This window comes from Diaporthe amygdali (genome assembly GCF_026229845.1).
Source record: "Diaporthe amygdali strain CAA958 chromosome Unknown NODE_35_length_488319_cov_65_809586, whole genome shotgun sequence".
NCBI lineage: Eukaryota > Fungi > Ascomycota > Sordariomycetes > Diaporthales > Diaporthaceae > Diaporthe > Diaporthe amygdali.
Genome location: NW_026517055.1, coordinates 351,040 through 373,372, shown reverse-complemented (window position 1 = coordinate 373,372; position 22,333 = coordinate 351,040). Strand labels below are relative to the sequence as shown.

The window sequence follows — 22,333 nt, the reverse complement described above, 5'->3', positions numbered from 1 at the left end:
ATGGCCCGCCCTCCTGTTCGTGAGCTGAGCAGCTACCTGCTCGCCGGCCAGCTTCACCACCACGGCTGTCTGCATCTCCGCCTCCGTCCTCGTCGTCCGCCACGCCTCCACCCAAATGTCCTATCTGCAGGTCAAGCCACTCCTGTCGCAGCCAGGCGACCATTCTCCCGGTCGGCCCTTGACCTGCACTCCCAGACCAACTCATCTTCCGCAACAGCCTCGCAACATGAGCCCGAACCTGGGTCTGAGTCTGGGTCTGCCACTGGTCCTCCCCCTCCCCACAGCGCTGTTCCCCTCCGCAAGAAGCTCAAGAGCATGGACAAGGCCCTCAAGGCCTCTGGGAACAAGAAGACCCCCAACGCCTTCCGCCAGAGCGTCCAAGGCTGGGAGCTCACCGTCGGCATCGAGATCCACGCCCAGCTCAACACCCCCCACAAGCTTTTCTCGCCCGCCAGCCCGCCACTGCCTTCTGATGAGCCCAACTCTCGTGTTGCTCTCTTCGACCTCGCCATGCCCGGGTCCCAACCACTCTTCCAGGCCGAAGCCCTCGTTCCCGCCCTGCGAGCCGCCCTCTCCCTGAACTGCGACATACAAGCCGTCAGCAGGTGGGATCGCAAGCACTACTTCTGGTGGGACCAGCCCAGCGGCTACCAGATCACCCAGTACTACGAGCCATTCGCAAAAGACGGGCACATTACACTCTACCAGAGGGACGGAATTGCCACAGAGGACGGCGAGCAGGTGCGCGTAGGAATCAGGCAGGTCCAGATGGAGCAGGATACGGCCAAGACCATCGCCCGTCCGGATGGTGTCCAGTGGGTTGATTTCAACCGAGTCGGTGTGCCACTGATCGAGGTCATCACCGACCCCGATATCCACCACCCAAAGACGGCTGCTGCCCTGGTCAGGAAGGTCCAGATGTATCTCAACGCAGTCGACGCCTGTGTCAGCGGCATGGAGTCCGGTGGCCTCAGAGCCGATGTCAACGTCAGCGTCAGGCGGAAGGATCACCCCTTGAACGACAGCATGCCTTTGGGCCAGAGGACCGAGATCAAGAACTTGAGCAGCTTCAAGGCCGTCGAGGATGCAATCATTGCCGAGCGGGATCGCCAGATCTCCGTGCTCATGGACGGTGGCGTCATTGCCGGCGAGACTCGTGGCTGGTCCATTGGCGGCACTGAGACAACGCGCCTCCGTGGGAAAGAGGGCGAGGTCGACTACCGCTATATGCCGGACCCAGACCTGGCACCGGTGACTATCAGTGAACAAGTCATAAACCACCTCGGTGAGAATCTGGGCATGCTGCCTGATGCCGAGATTGACGACCTTGTCAGCCAGTACGGCCTCAAGACGAAAGACGCGTTGGCACTGGTACAGCTGGACGATGGTCGCCGGCTTGAGTACTTCTATAATGTTATCCAACGCCTGCAGGAACGACTCGGTGATCAATGGCACCCGGACTGCGCCGTTGTGGCCGGCAACTGGGTTCTCCATGAGCTTGGCCGCCTCACCTCGGAGCGTAACGCCTCGGCAGACGGCACGGTCCAGACCCTTGACATGTCAACAGACGGCGAATGCGCCCGTGTCCCAGCAAAGCACCTCGCCGACATCCTGTACTTCCTCCACACTATGCGTATCTCCGCGCGCGTCGCCAAGGAGCTCCTCTTTGCCGTCTACCGTGGTGACCTCAGCGGCGCTTCAACCGGCAGCTACGCCAGCGTCGAAGAGGCCATCCAGAAGGAGAACCTCTGGTTCAACTCGCTGTCTCGGGAGGAGTACCACGACCTGGCCGTCGAGACGGTCAGTCAGAACAAAAATATGCTCAAGAATTTCGTTCTCCACTATTCAAAGGGCCGCGAATACCCCACGGGCCAGCTGATGTTCTTCGTCGGAAAGATGATGCGCACCGGACCCGCGGAGCGGATGGATCCCCAGGTTGCCCGGGAGGTGTTGGAGCAGGTGGTGGAGAGGGTGTGCAAGGAGACACCGGAGAGTCTCCAATGATGGATTCGACCTTGATCTACTGGTCAATTACGAGCATTTCCGTCCTATCGACATTGAACCGCGATGACGATGAACTGCCGTGACACGACAGTTCTCTCCCTTCGCAATCTATCTTGCAAATCTTGTGGGTCTTGTCCAAACGTCTCTTCCGCGTACCTTGAACGCTGTTTTCATAGGGCCGACCTACTCTCCTGGCCCACCACCACGTACATAGAAAGGACATGGCCTCAGGATTGACAGCTATACCCCAAGCCACTTGTTTGCATGCTCTTCCCATCGTATTTACTGAGGCTCGTTCCTATCTGCCCCGGCCACGCAGACATATTGACGATTGGCACCATAGATACAACTTCGTGTCTCCAGCCAGGCAATGGCTCGCGTTCTAGCTGTAATCGTCAATGCGGCCGGCGCCGTCATTTTTTACAGCAAGTGGCAGGTAAAATACCGCACACCCAATCTACGAGCAGGCAGGCCCGTACAGCGCATGGGCACGGCACGATAACACACAGGCGCGTGTGGGTCTCGGTTGATGGTAGCGCGCTAGGATGAGCAGGCTGCGCTTCCGCAGCCTGGCCGCGGATCGTGCCATCCCGTGGCCGATCCGGCTACCAGCAGCAGGCCAGGCCAGCCCGGGATGGCGGGTCGACCACACTCGCATGGTATTCCACTCCAGCCTTGCCTTGCCTAGCCTTGCGTCCCTCGGCCATCACTGTCGTGGGGGCTGTGGAGCTGCTCTGCAGTGTAAATAAACTTGCTGTGCTGTAGGCTCATTCGGCCATGGCCTGTAACTGGCATCCTCCCTGGACATACGGAATGGCTTCTTGGCTTTGGACGAAGCTAACAAGGGTGTCAGTCACGTTAGCATCAAAAAGGGCAAGAGGAGCTGAGTTCTGTTGGGATTCGAATCTGCTGACCAGCAAAAGGAGTATCACATTACGCACACGACTTTCACGACCATGACCTTCTCCAGTCAATTACCGTGGGAACATGGATAAAGGGTGGATAGCGGACCCTTGAACCTAGGCAATCTATGTTGCTTCGACTGCGCCATTACCACGCGGCAAAGGCCTGATCTTGACCAGTCTTATTGCGAATGGATGGTTTTAGCAAACTACGGAAAACTATTCTTCCCATCTCGACTCATCAAGCGTTCAGGCGGCTGTCGACGTTTCGGTGCCATCCTTGTGCGATGAGAGTCGAGTCTGCAAGATTTCGAGACTCCGGGCATATGCACGACACGTCTCGTCAAGAGACTGGTCTGTGCAATTGTCTGTACAATGGTCCGCCCTCTGCCCCAGCGATTCAGGTCGTCCATTCCCTAGCTACGGGAATATTCCATACCCGCCGGCCCTCAAGGGCGTAGGTCTCAGAGCTTCTCCTAGCCTCAGTCACATCCGATCCACTAGTGACCTTGCTTGCTACGCCCACGGGCAAGACCACATCGATTCCGTTGTCGAGCCACAAAGGTTGCCACTTCAATCCTGTGCCGCCCTTCTCCCTCTGGCTGGTGCCCCTGATGGTGCACTTGACCTCGATGCCAGCTTCATTTGTCTTTTCCTTGCTAAAGCCGATACTCACGGTGTACTCCAGAGTGAGGGTGCAACGCTGGACGTCTGCAATATGTGAGGCACTGATGCCGTCGTCTTCGTGCCAGGTGGTTTCGAAGGCTACCTTGCGCGGGGTACTGAAGCCAAATTGATCCTCCTCGGCGCCGTCGCTGTTTGGTGACCCAACAAGGGGAGGATAAATTTCCACTCCACGCCAGTCATCTTTGTCCTCGTGAGGGAACTCGGGATCTTCATAGGGAGACGATGTCGTGTGGCGGTTCTTGCCAACAGGTATAGCGCTACCAACCCGTGCCAATACCGGAATGTGGTTTGGAGCCGGCCGCCCGTCTTGACTTCCGTTGATATCCAAAGCAGCAACGATGCGTTGCCACCCGCCAGAAGGCAGGAATCGACCCCCTTCCTGAGCCTTGGTGTTGAAAAATCCGAACCTGGTCGTGGGTGTTGCGTCCTGGTTTGAGAATCGGACAACGTCGCCTTTCACGTCGTGACCAGAGTCGTTGGAAGACGGCAGATATACCCGTACATGTTCTTGTGCGGGTTCAAAGACCCCAGCAACTAATAGGGCGTCCCCAAGCCAGTACTGAGTTTCGCCGTCCTTGACCTCCTTTGTCCAGACGGTGTCATCGCTCTCGTAGCCCCATCCAGTCCATCGCTGCGGCGGCACGGCCGTAAGGTGACTCTTGATGCTCAACGAGTACATATACGGCAGCAGCTCATATCTCCGCTTGATGGCTCTGCGGATCAGCTCCGTCGACTCGGGGTACTGCCACGGCTCGATCACCTCGCCGACGAGGTTGTCCTCGGGCGACGTCTTGTAGCAGTTGATGGCAAATCTGGGCGAGTACACGCCCATCTGCACCCACCGCACGAGGTGCTCCGGCGTGGGCTGCGGGCCCTCGAAGCCGCCGATGTCGTGGCCGTAGCACTGGATGAGCGAGAAGCCCGCGTTGAGCGCCAGCGCGTTGCTGCCCCTCATGCCCTCCCAGCTGGTCACGTTGTCGCCGCTCCAGCTGGCACAGGCATACTTCATTGTGCCCACCGTTGCGCTCCGCGTCAACACCATCGGCCGCACGTCCGGCTCGGCGTCCACGCACGCTTGCCATGAGCTCTTTCCCATCAGCTCTGTGTTCGCCGCGCGGCCCCAGAGGCCGATGCGGTTGTCACCATTAGCCGGGGCATTGGTGTGAATGGTCTCTATGTCTTTGGGCAAGTCCAATGCGCATTCCCAGGTGTCGTTGGGGGTGTTGTACTCGTTGTTGTCGTTCCACATAGCATCGATCCCAACCTCCTTCAGGCTCTTGCACCCGTCGTACCACCACTGGTATCCGGCCTTGCTGGTGAAGTCGACGTGGCTGCCCTCGCCGCTCTCGCCACCGCCCGCGCTCCACAGTCGTGCCACCGCCGTCTTGCCGGTCAGGGGGTCCTTGAAGAACGCACCTGCCTCTGACAGCTTTTGGTAGTCCGGGTGGTTCGCCAGTACGTACGGCTTGATATTCGCCAAGATCCTGACACCCCTTTCGTGGCATCTCCTGGTGAAATCCCTGGGGTCCGGGAACCGGTGGCGGTTCCACGTGAAGACGTTCCTCGTCTTGGGCGGCGTCTCGGAGACGGTATACCCGGAGCTCATCTGGTGCGCCGAGACGGGTATGTCCATGTCCTTGCACTTATCCAGGAAATTCACAATATTATCCACCGCCCGCACCGGCTCGTCCACCATGCTGTACATCATCCCGCCCGACACATACCCAAGGTAATACCGCGGCACGAGCAACGGGAACCCAACCAGCTCCGCGTACGCCCGCACCACCTCCGCCACGCTCCCGCCCACAATCACGTACTCCTCCAGCCCGCCAAAGGCCTGCCGGTACACCTTGAAATGGCCCCACAGCCCATCGATTTCGCTGCCCACGGCCCAAGCCCCGCGCGCATGCGACGTTGACAACACGCCCACCGCGCCGCCGCCCGCACCGGGGAGGACGTTGATCAGCAGCGGCACGTGCTTGTACAGCGGGTCGGTGCGGTGCGCGTCGTAGCCGAAAGTGTCCGACGCCGTGATCGCGAACCCGCGGCCCGACAGGTCCATCGGCGCCGCCTTCTCGCCTAGTCCCACGTGCAGTGTGCCCTTCCTGTAGGCGCTGTAGTGTGCCACGCCGCTGCCGTCGAGCGCGTACGACCGCAGCGGGAGGTCCTGGTGGATTGTGTGGTCTCCTAGGCGGATCGTCACCACCGGCGTGTGGGTGTAGTCCACTGTCGCGGTGGTGCTGGCCTGGGCGTTGTGCAGGGTTATCTGCTTGGCTCCGGGTACATCACTGGTCTGAGTGGCGCTGCTGTTGTTTCCGACGCCCGGAAGGCGAACGCTTGGGAAGGGCGGCAGCGGGTGGTCCTCTGAGGTGAAAGTTGTGCGGAAGACGTTGGGCCGGATGGCTTCGAAGGTGAAGTCACATGGCTTGGTCAGGTTGCCGTCAGAGCGAAGGTGTACTGCATTGTGGTTGTTGCCCTTGGCTGATGGTGGTGTTACGAAGGCGTACCCTTTGGGCACTCGTTCCTCCTGGTGTAGCATGGTGAAGGACAATAGATAATAGTCTTAGGCACCTCTCCTTATTGTACAGGAGTGAGTGTATATAAATGTTCTTGATCCGTGTGCCCAGTGCCCAAAGCCTGGAAGTCGGTTTGTTGTTCGACCAAAAGGGCTGCTCTCTCACATCCAAGTTACAGAATTCCCTGCCTTTTATTGTTCCCTCTTTCCCAATTTCGTTGGAGATCGTGAGGGGTCGCCCCGATTCCACTCCCCAAAAGAGTCGTCCTGTCCTGCGGGACCGGCGCGCGGCGTGCGGAGATGCGGCATCGTGACTGGGCTGGCCCCGGCCCTGCGCCCACTGCCAAGTCAGCGGTTCTTTTCCTGGTCCGCTGAGGCCTTGCTTGACGCGAGTTGTCAGGGAAAGCCGCTATCAGAGTGCAAATGGAGAGACACTATCTCAACTCCGTTAAGGATGGATGCTAGACTGTTGAAGATCTTTCTCATATATGTTGCTCTGATCTGTATGTGGTTGCATAAGGCGCTATCCTCTCTTCATCCTCAAGAGAGCAAGGAGACACCACAGGTCGATGCCCGGTGTTGTCCCGACTCGGCCTAAAAGCGACCGAGTGATGACTCGGCGCGGCGGCGACCCCAAACACAAATGACCGTTGTGTCGTGGCGTCTGATATTCATCCTGGTCAAGAAATCGTTCTCCGCTCGTCAATTGAAACTTACGTGGGTTACAACTTTTGTGCGTGCGCATAGGCTTTTAGACGGAATGGGTGCCGGTACTAGACAGCAGACAAATCGGGTCATGAACCACGAGCGTCCATAGAACATGTTGTCAATCAAGGCGCCCTATGAAAAAAAGCATAGTGCATGATGATGGCCAGGTACGGCAATTAGTGGTCTTATGTTTTGAGATATCTTGACGGCCGAAGGCAATTTGTTGTTTTCCTTCTAAAACCAGATGCAAAAATATTGCGTGACCACGATTTGATGAAGTTAAGTTCATGCTGATTCTTTCTCTGATTTGAAAGTTGGTTCTTGTGGATGTAGCCCCCTCAACCAGTGGCCTATGATAAATTGCTATGTAGCAGAAAGAGATCAAGTTGTATAAGTGTCAAAAGAAGGGGACGAAACTCCTATGTTAGAACCATATGAGTTTTGTGCGCAAAGAGCTCCCTATCTCGTTACTACCTTTTTTCGCTGCTGTCCTAGCACTTGCAGTAGACTGAATCTCGGCGCTTTTAACTATTCACGACCTCGGATAAAGACTGTTGCAAATACTTACGAATACCTCCACCAAACAAGGCGGAGAGACATGAACGCGGGTAAAATCAGCCCATCTAGGTGCTCGCATCCAGATCATGAAGTTGACTCTGCACAGCTGGTTGAACCAGGACTGCTTGACCATCCTCAAGAATGCTTCGGCGGTTAAGACCAAATGATAATCATAAAGTGTCATCAATGACTTTTACTTGCCTGACAGAGAAATCCCCACCATATATTTCCAGTGGGACTTCATCTTGATGGGATGTGCACCACCAATGGCAGGCTGGAGAAACAGTGGCGAGGACTGGTTCTGAGGCCTGCCCTAAGGTGGAAGGGCCACACCAAAGACCGCCAGGAAATAAAGAGGGTATGATTATGGTTGATAGATACAGATTTAGGAGTAGAAGAGTGAAACCCACTGGACCGAGACATTCTCTCTGAAGCTTCAACATCAATCTCATATTGCTCTACTAGTACGAGGTACAGCAGGGGATCGCCCCTGCCAAACGATCCGCGACTGTCTTCGTGTCCGCTTTCCCGGTCGTCAATATCGAGATAGAAGGTGCCATCGGCAATCTCTTGCAGGACAATATTTCAAGTCCTAATATCCAGTCGGAATGGTGAGACAGGCAGGCTTTTCGACTTCAAAAAACCTCCCAAAATACCATCGTCTTCCGGTATCATAGCTTGCTGCCGAGCTCATAATACGCGCATCAATATTGAAACATTAAAAGGCATTCTAGGGCAAAGAATACACATTCGATCATTCCCCCAAAACATCTTCGAAGCCAACATCTGGTCACATCACGTGTATCAGCTGTCCCGGGTCGCCATACCTCACCGACATAGGCAGTCATCACGATGGACGAAAATGACGAACAAGATGCATGGGACGAAGCATTCATTGCAGCTCAAAGAGCTGCCGGCCAGTTGGGGCCAACCCTTAACGTTAGGCGAGCTTCCGCATCAGGTGCCAACCTCAGCGGACAAACAGTTCGTAGCACCATCCAGCCCTTGACTGCAGAAACAATGGGCATCGCAACTGACTGACTGCCAATGATCCACCAGCCGCCAATAGGTCAAGGGCAACATTTCTCCACACCGTCGCGAAGACCATTTTCCAGTCTACCGCCGCCGCATGTTCTCGTTTATCCGGGAGCGCACAATGTTCTAGGACCGCAGGCACCGCCATCGACGCCCCAGGTATCACGTCCTGAACCTCCACCACTCGAGCGATCTTCTGTCCAGCCCTTGTCGGCATATGAACGCATGGATTCTGCGGGGGTTGCAATTCCTTTTTTGGTGCGACTCCGCCGCCATCTCGCGAGGGAACCAAGCCCACCGCCATCTCCACGCCTCCACGCAGAGTCCCAACGTCAGGTGGCAAGACATGGACTCGCTCCGAGGCCCCGACGTTTGGTGACAAGGCTTGCATCCATTACGGGAGTCCCTGTGCCTGAATCTGAGCTCGAAACCGCCCGGACAGAAGCCATTGAAACGACTCGGAACATGCTGGTAGAGCTCGGTCCTCGGGATCCTCGACATGAGCGCAATGAGCGAATGTGGGCGCAACTCCAGTTTGAGCTCGTCCGAATCGAAACAGGACTGTATTCGGGGCTTAGTGATGATGTCTTGCAGTGGATACATGAGGTGGTTCAACGTTGGCTGATCCGCCGAACGTGGGCGTGGGGAATCTGACCTTGCAGCGACCTGGAGATCCAGGAATGTAAAGCATCCGGATCAAATAGCGTGTTTACTGAACATGAAATTGTTTCACAAAAAGCCTTCGATGCTGAATACATTGTTATCCGTGTCATTCCCAAAGTAGCCGATTTCGAGCATGTATACATCTGTGAAGTATGACGTGACTGGCCGGTGGATGCACGAGGGACCATGGAAAACAAAGTTGATACTGCTTGACGTTCATCACGTTTCAATCGAAGTGTACCAAAAGCGGGATGGTATCTGGCGAGAACAATTTCTTGGGAGCTCCGGAAATGGATCGTAAACACGACATATATGCGAGCAGCAAAACTCATTGGGATAAGTGCTGTAAAAATCTAATCCACCGGACCGCAATATCATGCAGTCTCGCGAAGGGGGCATTGATGATGCCGGTAAGAACCATTCCATGCCGAGGCGGTCGACCTAATTGGTGCTGCTGCTGTCTTGTGCTGCTTGGTGGGAGGAATGCTGCCGCTGTGCGCAAGGACCACACAGCAACCTTGGCTGTGGATTGGAAATACGCCGCTGGGTTTTGTCCCGCTCATATTCTCTTCTCTTTGCAGACTTGTCCTGAGATATGGACAAGAGGCCGAGGACCATGTTTCCATCCCTGGAATGACTAGTGGCACCTTTTTGAATCCAGGAAGCCTTATGGGGCTCAAACCATGCTCAGAGGGCATGAGTGCATCCATTTTCCTCTGTTCTAGTCGCCTCCACAGGATTGAACGGAACGGCGACTGAGTGGGGGGCCATATGAGATATCAGTGAAGATCACTTGGTAGATACGAGTCCTCATCCATGAAAGATGGACCAGATGTGGCCGGCCGTTCATAAATCCTCGTATGGGAGGCTATCCTGGACCTTATTTATTGCTTTCGAAGGCACATCGACGGATTATGTGCAAGTCATCGCGTATTCTTCCTCGGCCATTCAAGCCATTCTTGGAATCGCTGCGTAGTCCTAAGACGCCTTTCCACCTCGTCGAACAGCTGTTTCGACCAGCCCTGGAGGAACCAATACCGCCTGTCTGTGGTTGCTAGGAACACAGAGAAGTAGGCCAGGAGGAGCAGGGCATGATGCCTGTATTGTCGAATGTCTTGGACCACAGATTGAGGAATCATATATGCCCAGAGTATCACGCATCCGATCTCGATGTCAGGCCCGTGATTTGCAATTTGCCGTGATGTAGTTTCGAGCAAGGAGGCGGCTTTGACGTAGTCCTCTTGGTGGGGTAGTACTGCTTCGTTCTCATAAAAGGAGCGCAGCGAGGACAGCACGGAAAATGTGTCAGGAGGAAGCGGGGAATGCTCAAGAGCATGTTCGCTGCTATATACAAATAGTCAGTCCCGACTTTGTTCTTTGTTCGAGGGTGGTGGCCTCATGGGTAATGAGCTAAAGGCTGGGAACGAACCACTCCCATGATGGATCTCCCCCCTCCGGCCCGAGTATGGCCGAGACAAGGGGAGCCAGATTTGTCCGTACGAGCCTGGGGGTGAACTCCTCCAACGTTGTTCTTATGCCTCGTACAACGGAGAAAAACTCCCAGGTGCTCGTAATAGGCGCTGCAATGCATCCATTTTCAGACCGGGCTGCCAGGGAGCATACATGAACGATGACAATGGAAGCGAAGCATAGCATGGCTCTCCAGTTGTCGTCCCCAATATTTGACAAGTGGGCTCTGAAAGTCTCTAGGCCTAGTGTGTGATGGGAGGCGCCTAGAGTAAGATACTCCTGTCTTTTCGCTGGGAAAAGGTACGACTTGTGGAGAGCAGCCAATGCAAGAAGGCCATGCATGACGAAGGGGTGGCGGTAACCCTCCTGCGGAAATACAACCCGCCATATATAGCGCAAGTCTTCGCGCTGTGCCATGCTAATACTGGTAGAAACACAGTAGTGATGCATTAATTCGAGATCTCGCATCGACGAATCGGCCACCCGAGGTGAGCCAGGGCTGGATCCGCCGCCTTCTTGTGGAGCATGATCGGCGGCTGGTGGGACAGACCCTGAAGGAGCTGTGGATGATAGAAGATCGGACCAAGCTGTCGGGTCTCGAGGCGAGTTGACAGCGTGGGTAGATGCAGGCGTACGCACGGAGTCGGAATCGGGCCCGGGCTGAGGAGGTGCGGCGGACCGCGGACGGATCGGGGCGACGAAGCTGCAGGAGATTCCATACCGTGTGCAATTCCAACATGCGGGGTGTACTTCGTCGCACTACGCAACATATACATGTGAGACGAGCATGTTCCAGGTCGTGGAGGTTGGGCGAGGGGGGGGGTGTCTGGGACCGGGTTCGCTTTGTACCTTGATCTTTCTTCTCTTACATTCCGCGCACCCAAATCGGGACTTCTTATGAGCGCGACGTGTATGCATCACGAGCCAATGGTATGAGTGTTGGATAAAGTTGATCAGCCACAAGGTAAATCGTAAGTCGTAAAGAATACGCGGGTTTATGAGTGTGTGTCTGTGTACGGGGTCCGAGATGCGAAATCCGAGATACGGGATACGAGATACGAGGGCGCGTATCTATGGGCTTGGCAGCTCTCTGCTATTGGATAGATGTCACATTGAACTAGGGCCGAGGCTGTGTTTGCGAAATGCAGGCCGCGTAATCTTACTAAACGATGCTGACTTCGCCCGATGCACACAGCTGAGGACATGCATACTAGAGCTCAACCTTGGCAGAAGGCAGCAGCGATACGTCGAAGTAAAGTGAGCTATTATCAATTGTGAAGAGTAGGTGGCTTTCGAAGTCACCAATGAGTTTACCCGTATCATCGGGCCCGGAACCTACGGAGCTTCCTTTGTTGTATCGCCCGGGCGTTAGTACGTAGACTACGTGGCTACGTCTTCCGTATCGAAATATCGACAGTTGACTGGTCTTGGCTCTTTTGCTAAGAACTTTCTAAGGCTAGCTAGCTTTACTCAGGTATGGATATCTACGACAGTAAGATCTTTTGTCAACAAAATTGATCATAGCTCCATTCTTTTTTTTTTACGTAGGTCTACTGCTGTACACACTTGCTAAATTATACCCGAAATAAAGCAGATTGTAGTGATATTTAATATGCGGCTCAGGCTCATGTACCTAGGTAGTGAGAACATCATCAACGAGCACTTTCTGGTAGACAGCACTCTGAGGCAGCACTGAGATAAGTCCGTCTTATGGCTCCGTTAAATACGAATGCCGACGAGTTCAAGTCCATTCTTCCCAGGGCTTTGACCACGAAGTAACAAGCCAAGCTCTGACGGGTGGAACCAATTCATCCAGATCAACACGACCACCATCAGTTGGGCATCAAAGACGTAAAGGTACACCTCGGACCTCATCAGCACGCTGTCGTTGCCCATGAGATACTCGACGACCCGAAAGATGCTGCGGATCAGGATCAGAGAGCTCGTGACGTACAATGTCAAGAGATAATGCCTCCAGCGCACGGCAGGGTCCGAAGCCGTGGCTGTAGGTACGAGAGACATTCGCCTGTGGAAAATGCCTGCTACAACCACGAAAAACCCAAAGAAAGCGAGCTGAACGAAGAGGCCGACTACGATAATGTCCTCCCCTACATCGAGCAAGCTTTCGCCGACAGCCATCATACCTCCACCTGAAATGTCTTGAATTTAGTCGAGCTGAATCTTGGATATGAGGTGACGGACAGAGGTCTGCATGCTTACCTGATGCTTGAAGAAGCAGTGAAAGCACGTCACCGGTCACAAATATCTTGGTGATCCAGCGTCTCTTGATCAAGGAGTGCGACTCCCCGTCGGTGAGCAAAATGATTCTTCCGAGTATCATATAGATCGAGGCAGCCATAAAGGCAGGTGCAATAAGGATCAGAAGGTTTTGCACAATGTAAGTCCCGAGGGTCCAGCAGCCAGGTTTCTCCGTTGCATTGATGGAACGGGCGATATATCCAACGCATTCGCCTGCATCCGAAGCGATCTGTTAGTGTAATCCGGGAAAGAAAATGAATGGACTGCTTGTCCCTGTTCCACAACTTACAAAAGCCCCCGACTACCAGCGCGATGAGGTACCAGGTTCGCGTCTTGCACATCTGGAAGACGTGCAAGGTTACTGTGATGCCAAACAGAACGCAGAAAATTATGGCACCCGCTAACGACGGCTCGTAACGATACATAGACCAGAATGCATCTTTGTAGTTGGGGATGCAGTCCGGCATCTTGTGGTCTAAAAATAGAGAGCCGTAATAGAAACGGACAGAAATTTGGGCGACAGCAGTGATTTGGGAAAGAAGATGAAACACAGCTTGCACGAAACGACAAATTCGATATCTCAACGGAAGAGCTCTTATATGTAGACTCCAAGACTTGCACAGCCCCGAGCGCTTATCTTGTGCAAATCAGAGAACGGCTCAAAATTGAAAGGATTCTGAGAATATGCAGCTACTGGACGACGACCCTACAAGGGAGAGAGCCGAAGTACTAGCCATACGAGTATTCGGATCCGGACTTAAAAGATTAGCAGCATGGGGCTGTGCTCTTGTGGCTGGCCCTTGAGGTACTAATACTTGGGAGCTCGGGAATGCTGCTCTTTTCCCCCTCCCCGTTTGTCGAGTCCATTCTTCCAAATGAGGCCCATGTGCAATATATCTAATGCAATCTTTGCATGTCAAACACGGTGGCTGCGCCCATCCATGCTGATGACTGAGGTCAGTTCTTTGCATATATATCTCAGCCAGCAACCTATTTGGCATCTACGAACATTGTATTTGTCCTCCCTTGGCTTTTCACCATATGGATACATTCTGTTTCTTCTTACCAGTCCTGGAAATCCATCTCCCGCGACGTCAAGACTTGTCAGACATTACGTATAGACACCACTTCAGACAAATGAGGAGCTGTAGGCCGAAGAGGGAGCATATTGACTAAGGATTGCTAAATTCCAATGTAAAGGCATTTTGGCATCCGCGAGGAAAGTATGATCTAGCTATGCGGTCTCGGTCAGCTCTCACAAGATGAACACACGCAGGTCAATCTATCTTTTTCTTGAAACAGAATACTCCAAACTCCAAGCATTCACCCATACTTAAACCACTCCTCTGCATCCAGTCCACTTTTGCCCTCTCGAGCCATTCTTCCCATTCATAATCTCTCCTCAGATGAGGATTCCTGAGCAAAGACTCGAAGGCCTCGACCATCCCGATAAAATTGTCCCGTGTAGACTGGCGAATGGCAGCCTGATCCTTGGTCAGAACCCTTGGACGTCCGCCCTCACGCTCCCATTTGATAGTGCTTAGCGGAACGGCCACTCTCTTACTAATTATTTCTTCCAGAGCTTCTGCGCCTTCGACAAGATGCCCTGTCAGTAGTGGTCCAACCAAGGCGGATGGCATTGCTGACAAGCCCAAGTCCCCGAGTGCTGTCGTCAGCCATGTGTTATACTCCTTGATGTACGGATTGATAGGTGGTCCCAATGAATCTGTCTTCCCGATCGGGTAGACCCCCAGGCGGGTATGATCTGGGTCACACTCAGCCTGTACCTCTGGCTTGAGCGATCGGATTACGAAATCGTGCACCCATAACTCGAAGGTGCCGCCGGGCTTCAGCACCCGTACGGCCTCACTCGTAGCGTGTGAGTACCCCAGCCCGTCGAAAACTAGTGCCATGTTCCGTGCCATCACGAGGTCCACGGATCCGTCCTCGACGGGCCATTCCGGCTCACGCAGATCATACTGGATATACTGCCAATCCATGCCCAAGTTCTGATAAGATTCGTTGACGCCAGTTGGGGCCTTTATATCGATGCCGACGAAAGACACTTGGTGGCCCCTGCTTTGGAAGTACCGATGGCACAAAGAACTCCAGAAGCCGGTGTCGCAGCCGATCTCGAGGACGCGGCGGGGTGGGTTTTGCAGAAGCTCCGGCGACAGGAGCGGCGTTTCGAAGACAGCCGATGTGAGGAGGGCCATCATAACGTGACGATTCGACTCGATGAGGTCGACGGGTAGGGGGTAGATAAATCGTCCTTCATTGTCGTTGAGATAGGTCCTTTTCCCCTTCGAAATCAGAAGCTTTTCATATGTTTTCTTCTGGGGTCCGGCAGAAGATGCCTCTATGGTGGTCTCCGATAAATTGGACTGTGATGATGCCGTCGAAGGAAGAAAGCGAGACCGCATCTTGTTGCTGCTCGTTTTGTGATTCATGATGCCTTTTCGAGGCTATGAAGCGAAACCGGTCCCCTAATGATTTGTTCACAAATGTCGTTGGAAGATAGAAAATGCGTAATTCCTTCACAGACTTGCACGTCTTGCCGTAGCACTTGATTGAGGATGGATGGTTTGTATTGATCCACATGGTGACATCGCGGCTGCGGCCTTTAAGGGTTTGCAGGTGCGAACCCGCGGGGACAAGGGTGGTCAATGACTTCCTGTCTTATGGCGCATCTCATCAGTAACACACCCCGGTGGATAGGCCCGACCTTGACATTTGCCCGGGCATTCACCTCAATCTCGACAGATGTAGAGCTGGTCATGAGTTGAAAGGAAACGGAACAAACACGACTATGCCGCAGAGCGGGAACTAAATATACCGCAGCCACGTTAACAAGCAAGGATCATCATACCCGTCTGGGCGAGCCCCTGAGTGTCGGCTTGGTCCGGCGGGCGGATCGCCAACAGGCCCACACATGCGCAAGCAGTCGGCAGTTCTCCTGAGACATACATCCACCGATATCGTGCCACCCGTCGGGTTTGCAAGTGACTGCATCACAAAGCACAATCTCATCCTATCAACCATACAAGACTATAAGCAATACGTGACAGGCGGGACATTTGTTTTTACATGTTTTCTACAACGGGTTCCGAGATGTGAGACTCGTCTAAGCCGTCCGGGCCAATAATCAATAATGTTCTCTGACCATTTGATGATATAGGCAAGAAAAGTTTCACAAGATGTAACCACGGAAAGGCGGATAGAGCCATTAGTAATCGGCTTGATATTTGAAACGTTGTGCCCGCGAGACACGAGGAAAGTTTGTGCTTCTGGATCTCTTGTTTTCTACTCATTGTCTCCCAATCACTGACTGGTTAAATGCTGTGACGAACACTTGTTGCAGTAGTAAGTTGGGGGTTCAATTATTATTGGCCCACATTCAGGCATGTTCAGCGGGCCGGCCGTTGATATTGCACTCAAAATCAAAGGAAACGTTACCGCACTCGGCCCGGAGGAAGTAAAGCTTACGGCGATAAAGCAGAAAATCAGCAGCAAGCCGACAGCGTAAGCGTAAGGCAATCTAGCCTTATGTAAATATGCACGCTCATCTTGTTGCAGCCTTGATTTCAATTCTCCGAAGATTTCTGCCAGGGAGTGGGACGATTAGTTTACTTCTAAAATGTGGCTTTCAAGTCTGGGAAACTTGTTTATCGTCGACGTCACTTCTGATCTGCTGTGAGGTCACTGCGGCTGTGCCGACCATCCGAAGGCCGACTAAATAACTGCACATTGGGCATCCTCAACCCACGACTTAGCAACGACTGCGCATTCCTCCTCCGGGAAAATTCATCAAGAAAGACCATAATCAATTATTCATTTTATCACAATCCTATTAGACTGTCTAGATCTCATCAAACGGGTGTAATCCATTTCCTGTATCCGCCGACTCACTTCCCGCCTTCAGCACTCGGTATTTCAGGCGTTACCTCAACCTAGAAGCAAAGCACATTAAGATTCGAGGCTGTCACTTTTATTCTTTCACAGAACCTCGTAATGGCTCCATCTAGTAACCCAGACGCTGTCGCGCTAGAGCAGTCCGTCTACCATGCCGGATTGCACTCCACTAAGCCCCCCTTCACCTTTCAACCCTCAGAATGGGAGCCACAAGCAAAGGCAGTCCTCTCCGCCAACTCGTGGGGCTATATCCACGGCAACTGCGGCGCCGGCACTACCTACCGCAAGAACCTTGCCGCCTTCGACCGCTGGTCCATTGTGCCACGGCGAATGGTGGCCAGCAGGCTGGACCCAGCCACGGGCGCCGAGGCCTTCGCCGACACCAGCACAACGGTACTGGGCCATCAGATTCCATTCCCCATAGCCATCGCGCCAATCGGCGTGCAGAGGATCTTCCACCCCGAGGGCGAGGTGGCGGCCGTGCGCGCCAGCGCAGCAGTCGGTGTGCCTTACACGCTCAGCACGGCGTCGAGCACCAGCATCGAGGACGTCGCGGAAGCGATGAATGGCGCGAGCAAAGGAGGGTCAGAGGGACAAGGCCAGGGCCAAGGCCAGAGCAAGACGCCACGGTGGTACCAGCTATACTGGCCGTCGCGCGAGCACGATGACATCACCGTCTCGCTGCTATCACGTGCCAAGAAGGCCGGGTACACGGCACTCTTCGTCACGCTTGATACGTACGTACTGGGCTGGCGGCCGAGCGACATGGACAACGGTTACAACCCATTTATTCACCCGGACCGCATCGGTGTCGAAATTGGCCTGACCGACCCAGTATTCCAGAAGAAATTCAAGGAAGAGCACGGCTACGACATCGAGGAGGCCAGGCGGCACGAGAGCGAGTTGACGGGGCACAACCTGGGCGAGGCCGCGCAGGAGTGGGCCAAGATTGTGTTCCCTGGGCACTCGCACACGTGGGAGGATGTCGAGTTCCTCAAGAAGCACTGGGACGGGCCGATCGTGCTCAAGGGAATCCAGAGCGTGGCCGATGCGCGGAAGTGTGTCGAGGTCGGCGTACAGGGCATCGTGGTCAGCAATCACGGCGGACGGCAGCAGGACGGCGGCGTGAGCAGTTTGGGCATGTTGCCGCACATTGTGGAGGCTGTTGGCGACAAGCTTGATGTCTTCTTTGACAGCGGCATCCGGTGCGGTGCTGACATTATCAAGGCCATCGCGCTCGGGGCCAAGTGTGTGCTGGTCGGTAGGCCTTATGCCTATGGTCTAGCGATCGGAGGCGAGGAGGGGGTCAGGCATGTCTTGAGAGCCATGTGCGGCGATTTGATGATGAACATGCACCTTGCAGGCTTGACAGGGCTGGATGAAGTTACGAAGGATGTCCTTGTGAAGGAAGATGAGGTCTTCTAAAATGCCCTGGAGCCGTAATCCAAGCCTTGTCTCTGTCAGGCCGCTTGTTCTTGATTCTGCCGTCTCGGGAAGGTCACTCCTACCCAATGAAAATGATTTCCGCTCGATTTCGCAAGACAGCTTTCCATATGGGCGTAACTGTATGTCAAGAGCGTTGCATATCTCGTGTCTGCCAGTGTCTCCCTCCTGTTCTGGGCTAATCTAGTGGTCGGCCTAGTCGCGACTCGCCGTGTTGCGTTTTGAAGCTCTGTTCTTAGTCCCTGATTCAGTATTGAGGTTCTTACGGGAAAGACACTCAAGTCCGATGACTGAGCTTGGGATGAACCTGATCAAGGCTGACAAGCGTAGACGGCACATTCAGAACAAACTGGAACATTGTCATGCCTTACCAAAAGTGGGGGCGAGGCTGTTCAAGACACATAATCTGCGAGAGTGGCAAGGATAATACCTTTTCGAGCGATAAACAGTCCCAATTTGATGAGTCGTGATTAGAATCGGAAGTATTCAATCCGTAGAGGACGATAACGGGTCGCACCCGTTCATCACTCGTTAGGACTATAGTCCTCCCCAATGATGACCTGCCTATTTCATCCACGAGATTGTGTTCTGTAATATTTCCTGAGACAATTTTAGTTGCCGTCACATTCGCGTTTGTCCAATAAGGTGGAGTCTTCCTAGCCGTAGGTAATTTGGTTGAAATGGGTGAATACGCCTGAAAGAGACCCCGCCATGGCGATCGAGGGCACTGGGAGTGCCAACTGCACATGATGCAGCGCTGCCAAGTGGCATTCACTATGGACCAATCATATATAGTAGATTCCATCTCGAATTCCGGTTCTGGAAATTACATCTCAACTGCCGGGACTCGGTCCAGTAGGATGCAAGTTCTGCCGACTGTGCAATGTGCAGTCAGTATTCTGCATGCTTGGAAGCTGTCTATCCAACCAAGCATCCGATCCGTGTCCGCTCATATGAAGTGTGGCAAGTGACAGGTGGATAGAGAAATGCTGCCGATAAGATTTCTCTCGGCACTCAGGTCCGGCTTGGATGCCCCTGAATGCACTGAAGGGGAGAGACAGATATAAATGCACCCGCGCTTTCCAAGATTGTCCTACCGTTGTCTTCGGACCCTGTCGGTTTATTTGTTTCCTTTTCATAAAGTCTCAGTCAATCACCGGTACAAGAGTCCAGCGACAACTACAGTATCAGCAATATGTACTTCAAGGCTCTCGCCGCAGTGCTCTCCATCCCAGGGGCCTTGTCAGCCCCTGCGGTCGAGCAGCGCCAATACTCGGCTGCTCTCATGCGATTCGAATGCTCGCAGCTCACCATCGAGCGCCTTGACCCTCTGGTACAGCCAGGCTCAGTGCCTTCTGCTCATGTCCATCAGATCGCCGGAGGCAACTCGTTCAACGCCTCGATGACGCCGGGGACCTACGACCCTTCCGCGCTGTCCACATGCACCTCTTGCACGTACGCCGATGACTTCTCCAACTACTGGACCGCGAGTCTCTACTTCCGCGCTCGCAACGGCACGTTCAAGCGGGTCCCGCAACTGACCAACCTCGGCCTGCGAGGCAAGAATGGTGGCTTGACCGTGTACTACAACTCTCCCTACGACGGGCACACCAAGACCACTGCTTTCAAGCCCGTGAGTCACATTAATTGGATGTCGAGGCTGTTACGTTCCCGACAGCTAACAAGAGAATAGGGTTTCCGCATGATTGTTGGAGACCCGACCTTGCGTTCAGGTCAGAATGGACAGAGGCAGCTATGCCACCGCTGCGAGGCCAACATCGAGCAGAACCCCTTTGGAGGTGCGCCCTGCACGGGAGGAGACACCTTCGCGTTGCCGACTTCAACCTGCGGCGGCGGTATTCGTGCCACGATCACATTCCCGACGTACGTATGCACTACCCTCTCAATTGTCGATCAAGCTTTCTGACACGAAACGTGTGCAGGTGTTGGGACGGCGTGAACGTGGACAGCACGGATCACAAGTCGCATGTTGCATACCCCAGCAGTGGCACCTTCGAATCCTCAGGCCCATGCCCGGCCACCCACCCAGTTAAGCTGCCGCAGGTAATGTACGAAGTTATGTGGGACACGAGACAATTCAACAACAAAGCCGACTGGCCGGCAGATGGGTCCCAGCCTTTCGTCTACAGCATGGGAGACAAGTGAGTCTTCTCCATTATCTAGGTGTATCGTCGTTGTCTGGGACTCTTACTCATAATCATCACAGGACTGGCTACTCCTGGCATGGCGATTACCTCTTCGGATGGAAGGGAGATGCTTTGCAGCACGCGCTTGACGAGAGATGCGCCGGTGACACGTGCTCCGGTATGAAGACACAGACTGCTGACCAGGCCAACAAATGCATGATCAAGTCAACAGTCAATGAGGACGTCGATGGATGTAAGTTTGGTACTACTATTTATACTGTCATTTTCCATATAGCTAACTGTGATCTCAGGGCTTACCGAGCTGCCCGGTGGTATGCCGGTCGAATGATGTGGTGTTGGCGAGACATGTACTGAGAAATGGAACTATACAACGAAAGGAGCTCCCACACGTGAAAGTTTCGGGTAAAGAAGAACAGGAAGCGCAAGGTTCAAGTGATATTCTGTTGTCTGTAGCCAAATTTGATAGTGCCACTGATGTCCCCATCATGCCTATATATCCTGGAGGCTTACAAACTGGTAGTCCTGCTCCTACCCTGCTGTCTCTGTAGACCCTAGGCTTCGCGATGATACCCCGAGCATGACGTTGGTCACTCATGTCAAAGCATTTCAAGCTTCGTAATGCTTTTCAAACAATTCTAGCAAAGTGCTCCCCTCGAATCTGAGTACTCCGTCTATAGCTGTCTCCAGCCAACCTCGCGAGCAGACCTGCCATTCAAGAAGGCTAAGTACGGCTTGACCTTTTTCTCGATTCCCTGCGCGTCCAGCCCAAATCGGTCATAGTTACTGCAGTTCGACGCTGAGTATTCATAGGTCGTCATGCCTATGCTAGCCGTGATGTATCTCGCCCAAGTTGTCGCAACATATTCTTCCACGCTTACAATGGGCTTTCCATCTTGAGGAAAGACTGTATTTCTGTAGCCGTCCTCTTGCAGCTGGAATAGATCGAGACTTGGAGCACTGACTACTCTCGTAGAGACCCCCTGTCTATCGAGCGACTTGCCTGCAGCAACAGCATAGTGTAAATTAGAGCCACAACTTACGAGCGTCACCTCGTAGTCATCACGGCCGCGAGTGACATAGGCTCCACGCTGTTCCAATTTTCTATCAGTATTTGGAACAGGCCCTGTAGGATCTCGAGCGATTGATAGCATGGTGGGGCGGCTTTCCGCGGACAACGCAACTGCCCATGCTCCAATGAGTTCCTCAGCATCGCAGGGACGAATGTAACAGAAACCCGGCATGGCGCGGTAGAGTGAATCGACTTCGACTGATTGATGCGTCGGACCATTCTGCCCCTCCTCTGCGCCACATTAGCAGGAACTTCTACTGTACGCCGTGCCGGGAGGTGTGATAATGGAAACCTACGGAAAGAGTCATGGGTTGCAATATGGATCACTTGAAGGTCACTCAACGCTCCCATGCGTACACCGGGCGCTGTCTGCAGAGATCCCGATCGTCAGCCATACAATAGAGATATTTCCAAGTGTGAAGAAATGCTTAAATAGAGATAAACATGAAGAACGTGGCCGTTATTGGAATGAATGTCCCTGGGTTGTAAGCCGCCATTCCATTCGCTATGGACGCCATAGCGTGCTCTCTGATACCATTTCGCAGGTATCGGCCTTTATATCCTGTCTGTAGTAAGAAAACATCTTCCACCGAGTAGGAAACCATGTTGGAATTGACCAAATCGGCTCCTCCACCGCAGATTGAAGGCACAGCAGTCCATAGTTTTCCAGGATATGGCCATTTGTTTCTCGGGTGGCTTTCCCCTCAAATTCTCCACTGTCAATTGATAACAAAATGAACATGCCATCATTAACCTTGGACTTTAACCGTTCTTCAAAAGCCGCAACTTCATTGGGATACAGCTTTGAATACCGGGCGAGGCTATCTTTCCATTCTTGCTGGAGCTGAGCGCCGTGTAGTCGTCGTTCGCGGCAGTAACTCAGCGCTTTCGATGGGACGACGTGGGTGGAATTTGGGTCAAGCCCGGCAAGTTTCTTTTT

The 22,333-nt window shown here is 53.6% G+C and overlaps 8 protein-coding genes across 8 annotated transcripts; 4 read left to right on the top strand and 4 right to left on the bottom strand.

Moving 5' to 3' along the window:
* J7T55_011314 (uncharacterized protein) lies at positions 1-2,004 on the top strand (the record flags this gene model as incomplete). The annotated part of the gene is made up of 1 exon (XM_053133205.1): positions 1-2,004. The coding sequence occupies one exon, from the start codon at positions 1-3 to the stop codon at positions 2,002-2,004; it is 2,004 nt and encodes a 667-aa protein (XP_052988986.1).
* Positions 2,005-3,306: 1,302 nt separating this feature from the next.
* On the bottom strand, positions 3,307-6,132 carry J7T55_011313 (uncharacterized protein; the record flags this gene model as incomplete). The annotated part of the gene is made up of 1 exon (XM_053133203.1): positions 3,307-6,132. One exon carries the CDS (start codon positions 6,130-6,132, stop codon positions 3,307-3,309), a length of 2,826 nt encoding a protein of 941 aa, XP_052988985.1.
* A 2,094-nt stretch (positions 6,133-8,226) lies between these two features.
* On the top strand, positions 8,227-8,539 carry J7T55_011312 (uncharacterized protein; the record flags this gene model as incomplete). Its single annotated transcript, XM_053133202.1, has 2 exons — positions 8,227-8,358; positions 8,444-8,539. The coding sequence occupies 2 exons, from the start codon at positions 8,227-8,229 to the stop codon at positions 8,537-8,539; spliced, it is 228 nt and encodes a 75-aa protein (XP_052988984.1).
* Positions 8,540-9,995: 1,456 nt separating this feature from the next.
* J7T55_011311 (uncharacterized protein) lies at positions 9,996-13,268 on the bottom strand (the record flags this gene model as incomplete). Its single annotated transcript, XM_053133201.1, has 6 exons — positions 9,996-10,416; positions 10,502-11,245; positions 11,754-11,930; positions 12,338-12,692; positions 12,763-13,014; positions 13,091-13,268. 6 exons carry the CDS (start codon positions 13,266-13,268, stop codon positions 9,996-9,998), a joined length of 2,127 nt encoding a protein of 708 aa, XP_052988983.1.
* An 810-nt stretch (positions 13,269-14,078) lies between these two features.
* Positions 14,079-15,224, bottom strand: J7T55_011310 (sam binding domain-containing protein containing protein; the record flags this gene model as incomplete). Its single annotated transcript, XM_053133200.1, has 1 exon — positions 14,079-15,224. The coding sequence occupies one exon, from the start codon at positions 15,222-15,224 to the stop codon at positions 14,079-14,081; it is 1,146 nt and encodes a 381-aa protein (XP_052988982.1).
* Positions 15,225-16,812: 1,588 nt separating this feature from the next.
* J7T55_011309 (fmn dependent) lies at positions 16,813-18,138 on the top strand (the record flags this gene model as incomplete). Its single annotated transcript, XM_053133199.1, has 1 exon — positions 16,813-18,138. The coding sequence occupies one exon, from the start codon at positions 16,813-16,815 to the stop codon at positions 18,136-18,138; it is 1,326 nt and encodes a 441-aa protein (XP_052988981.1).
* A 1,213-nt stretch (positions 18,139-19,351) lies between these two features.
* Positions 19,352-20,652, top strand: J7T55_011308 (uncharacterized protein; the record flags this gene model as incomplete). Its single annotated transcript, XM_053133198.1, has 5 exons — positions 19,352-19,789; positions 19,850-20,040; positions 20,100-20,318; positions 20,384-20,556; positions 20,615-20,652. The coding sequence occupies 5 exons, from the start codon at positions 19,352-19,354 to the stop codon at positions 20,650-20,652; spliced, it is 1,059 nt and encodes a 352-aa protein (XP_052988980.1).
* A 343-nt stretch (positions 20,653-20,995) lies between these two features.
* Positions 20,996-21,565, bottom strand: J7T55_011307 (uncharacterized protein; the record flags this gene model as incomplete). The annotated part of the gene is made up of 2 exons (XM_053133197.1): positions 20,996-21,256; positions 21,365-21,565. 2 exons carry the CDS (start codon positions 21,563-21,565, stop codon positions 20,996-20,998), a joined length of 462 nt encoding a protein of 153 aa, XP_052988979.1.
* Between the last annotated feature and the right edge of the window lie 768 nt (positions 21,566-22,333).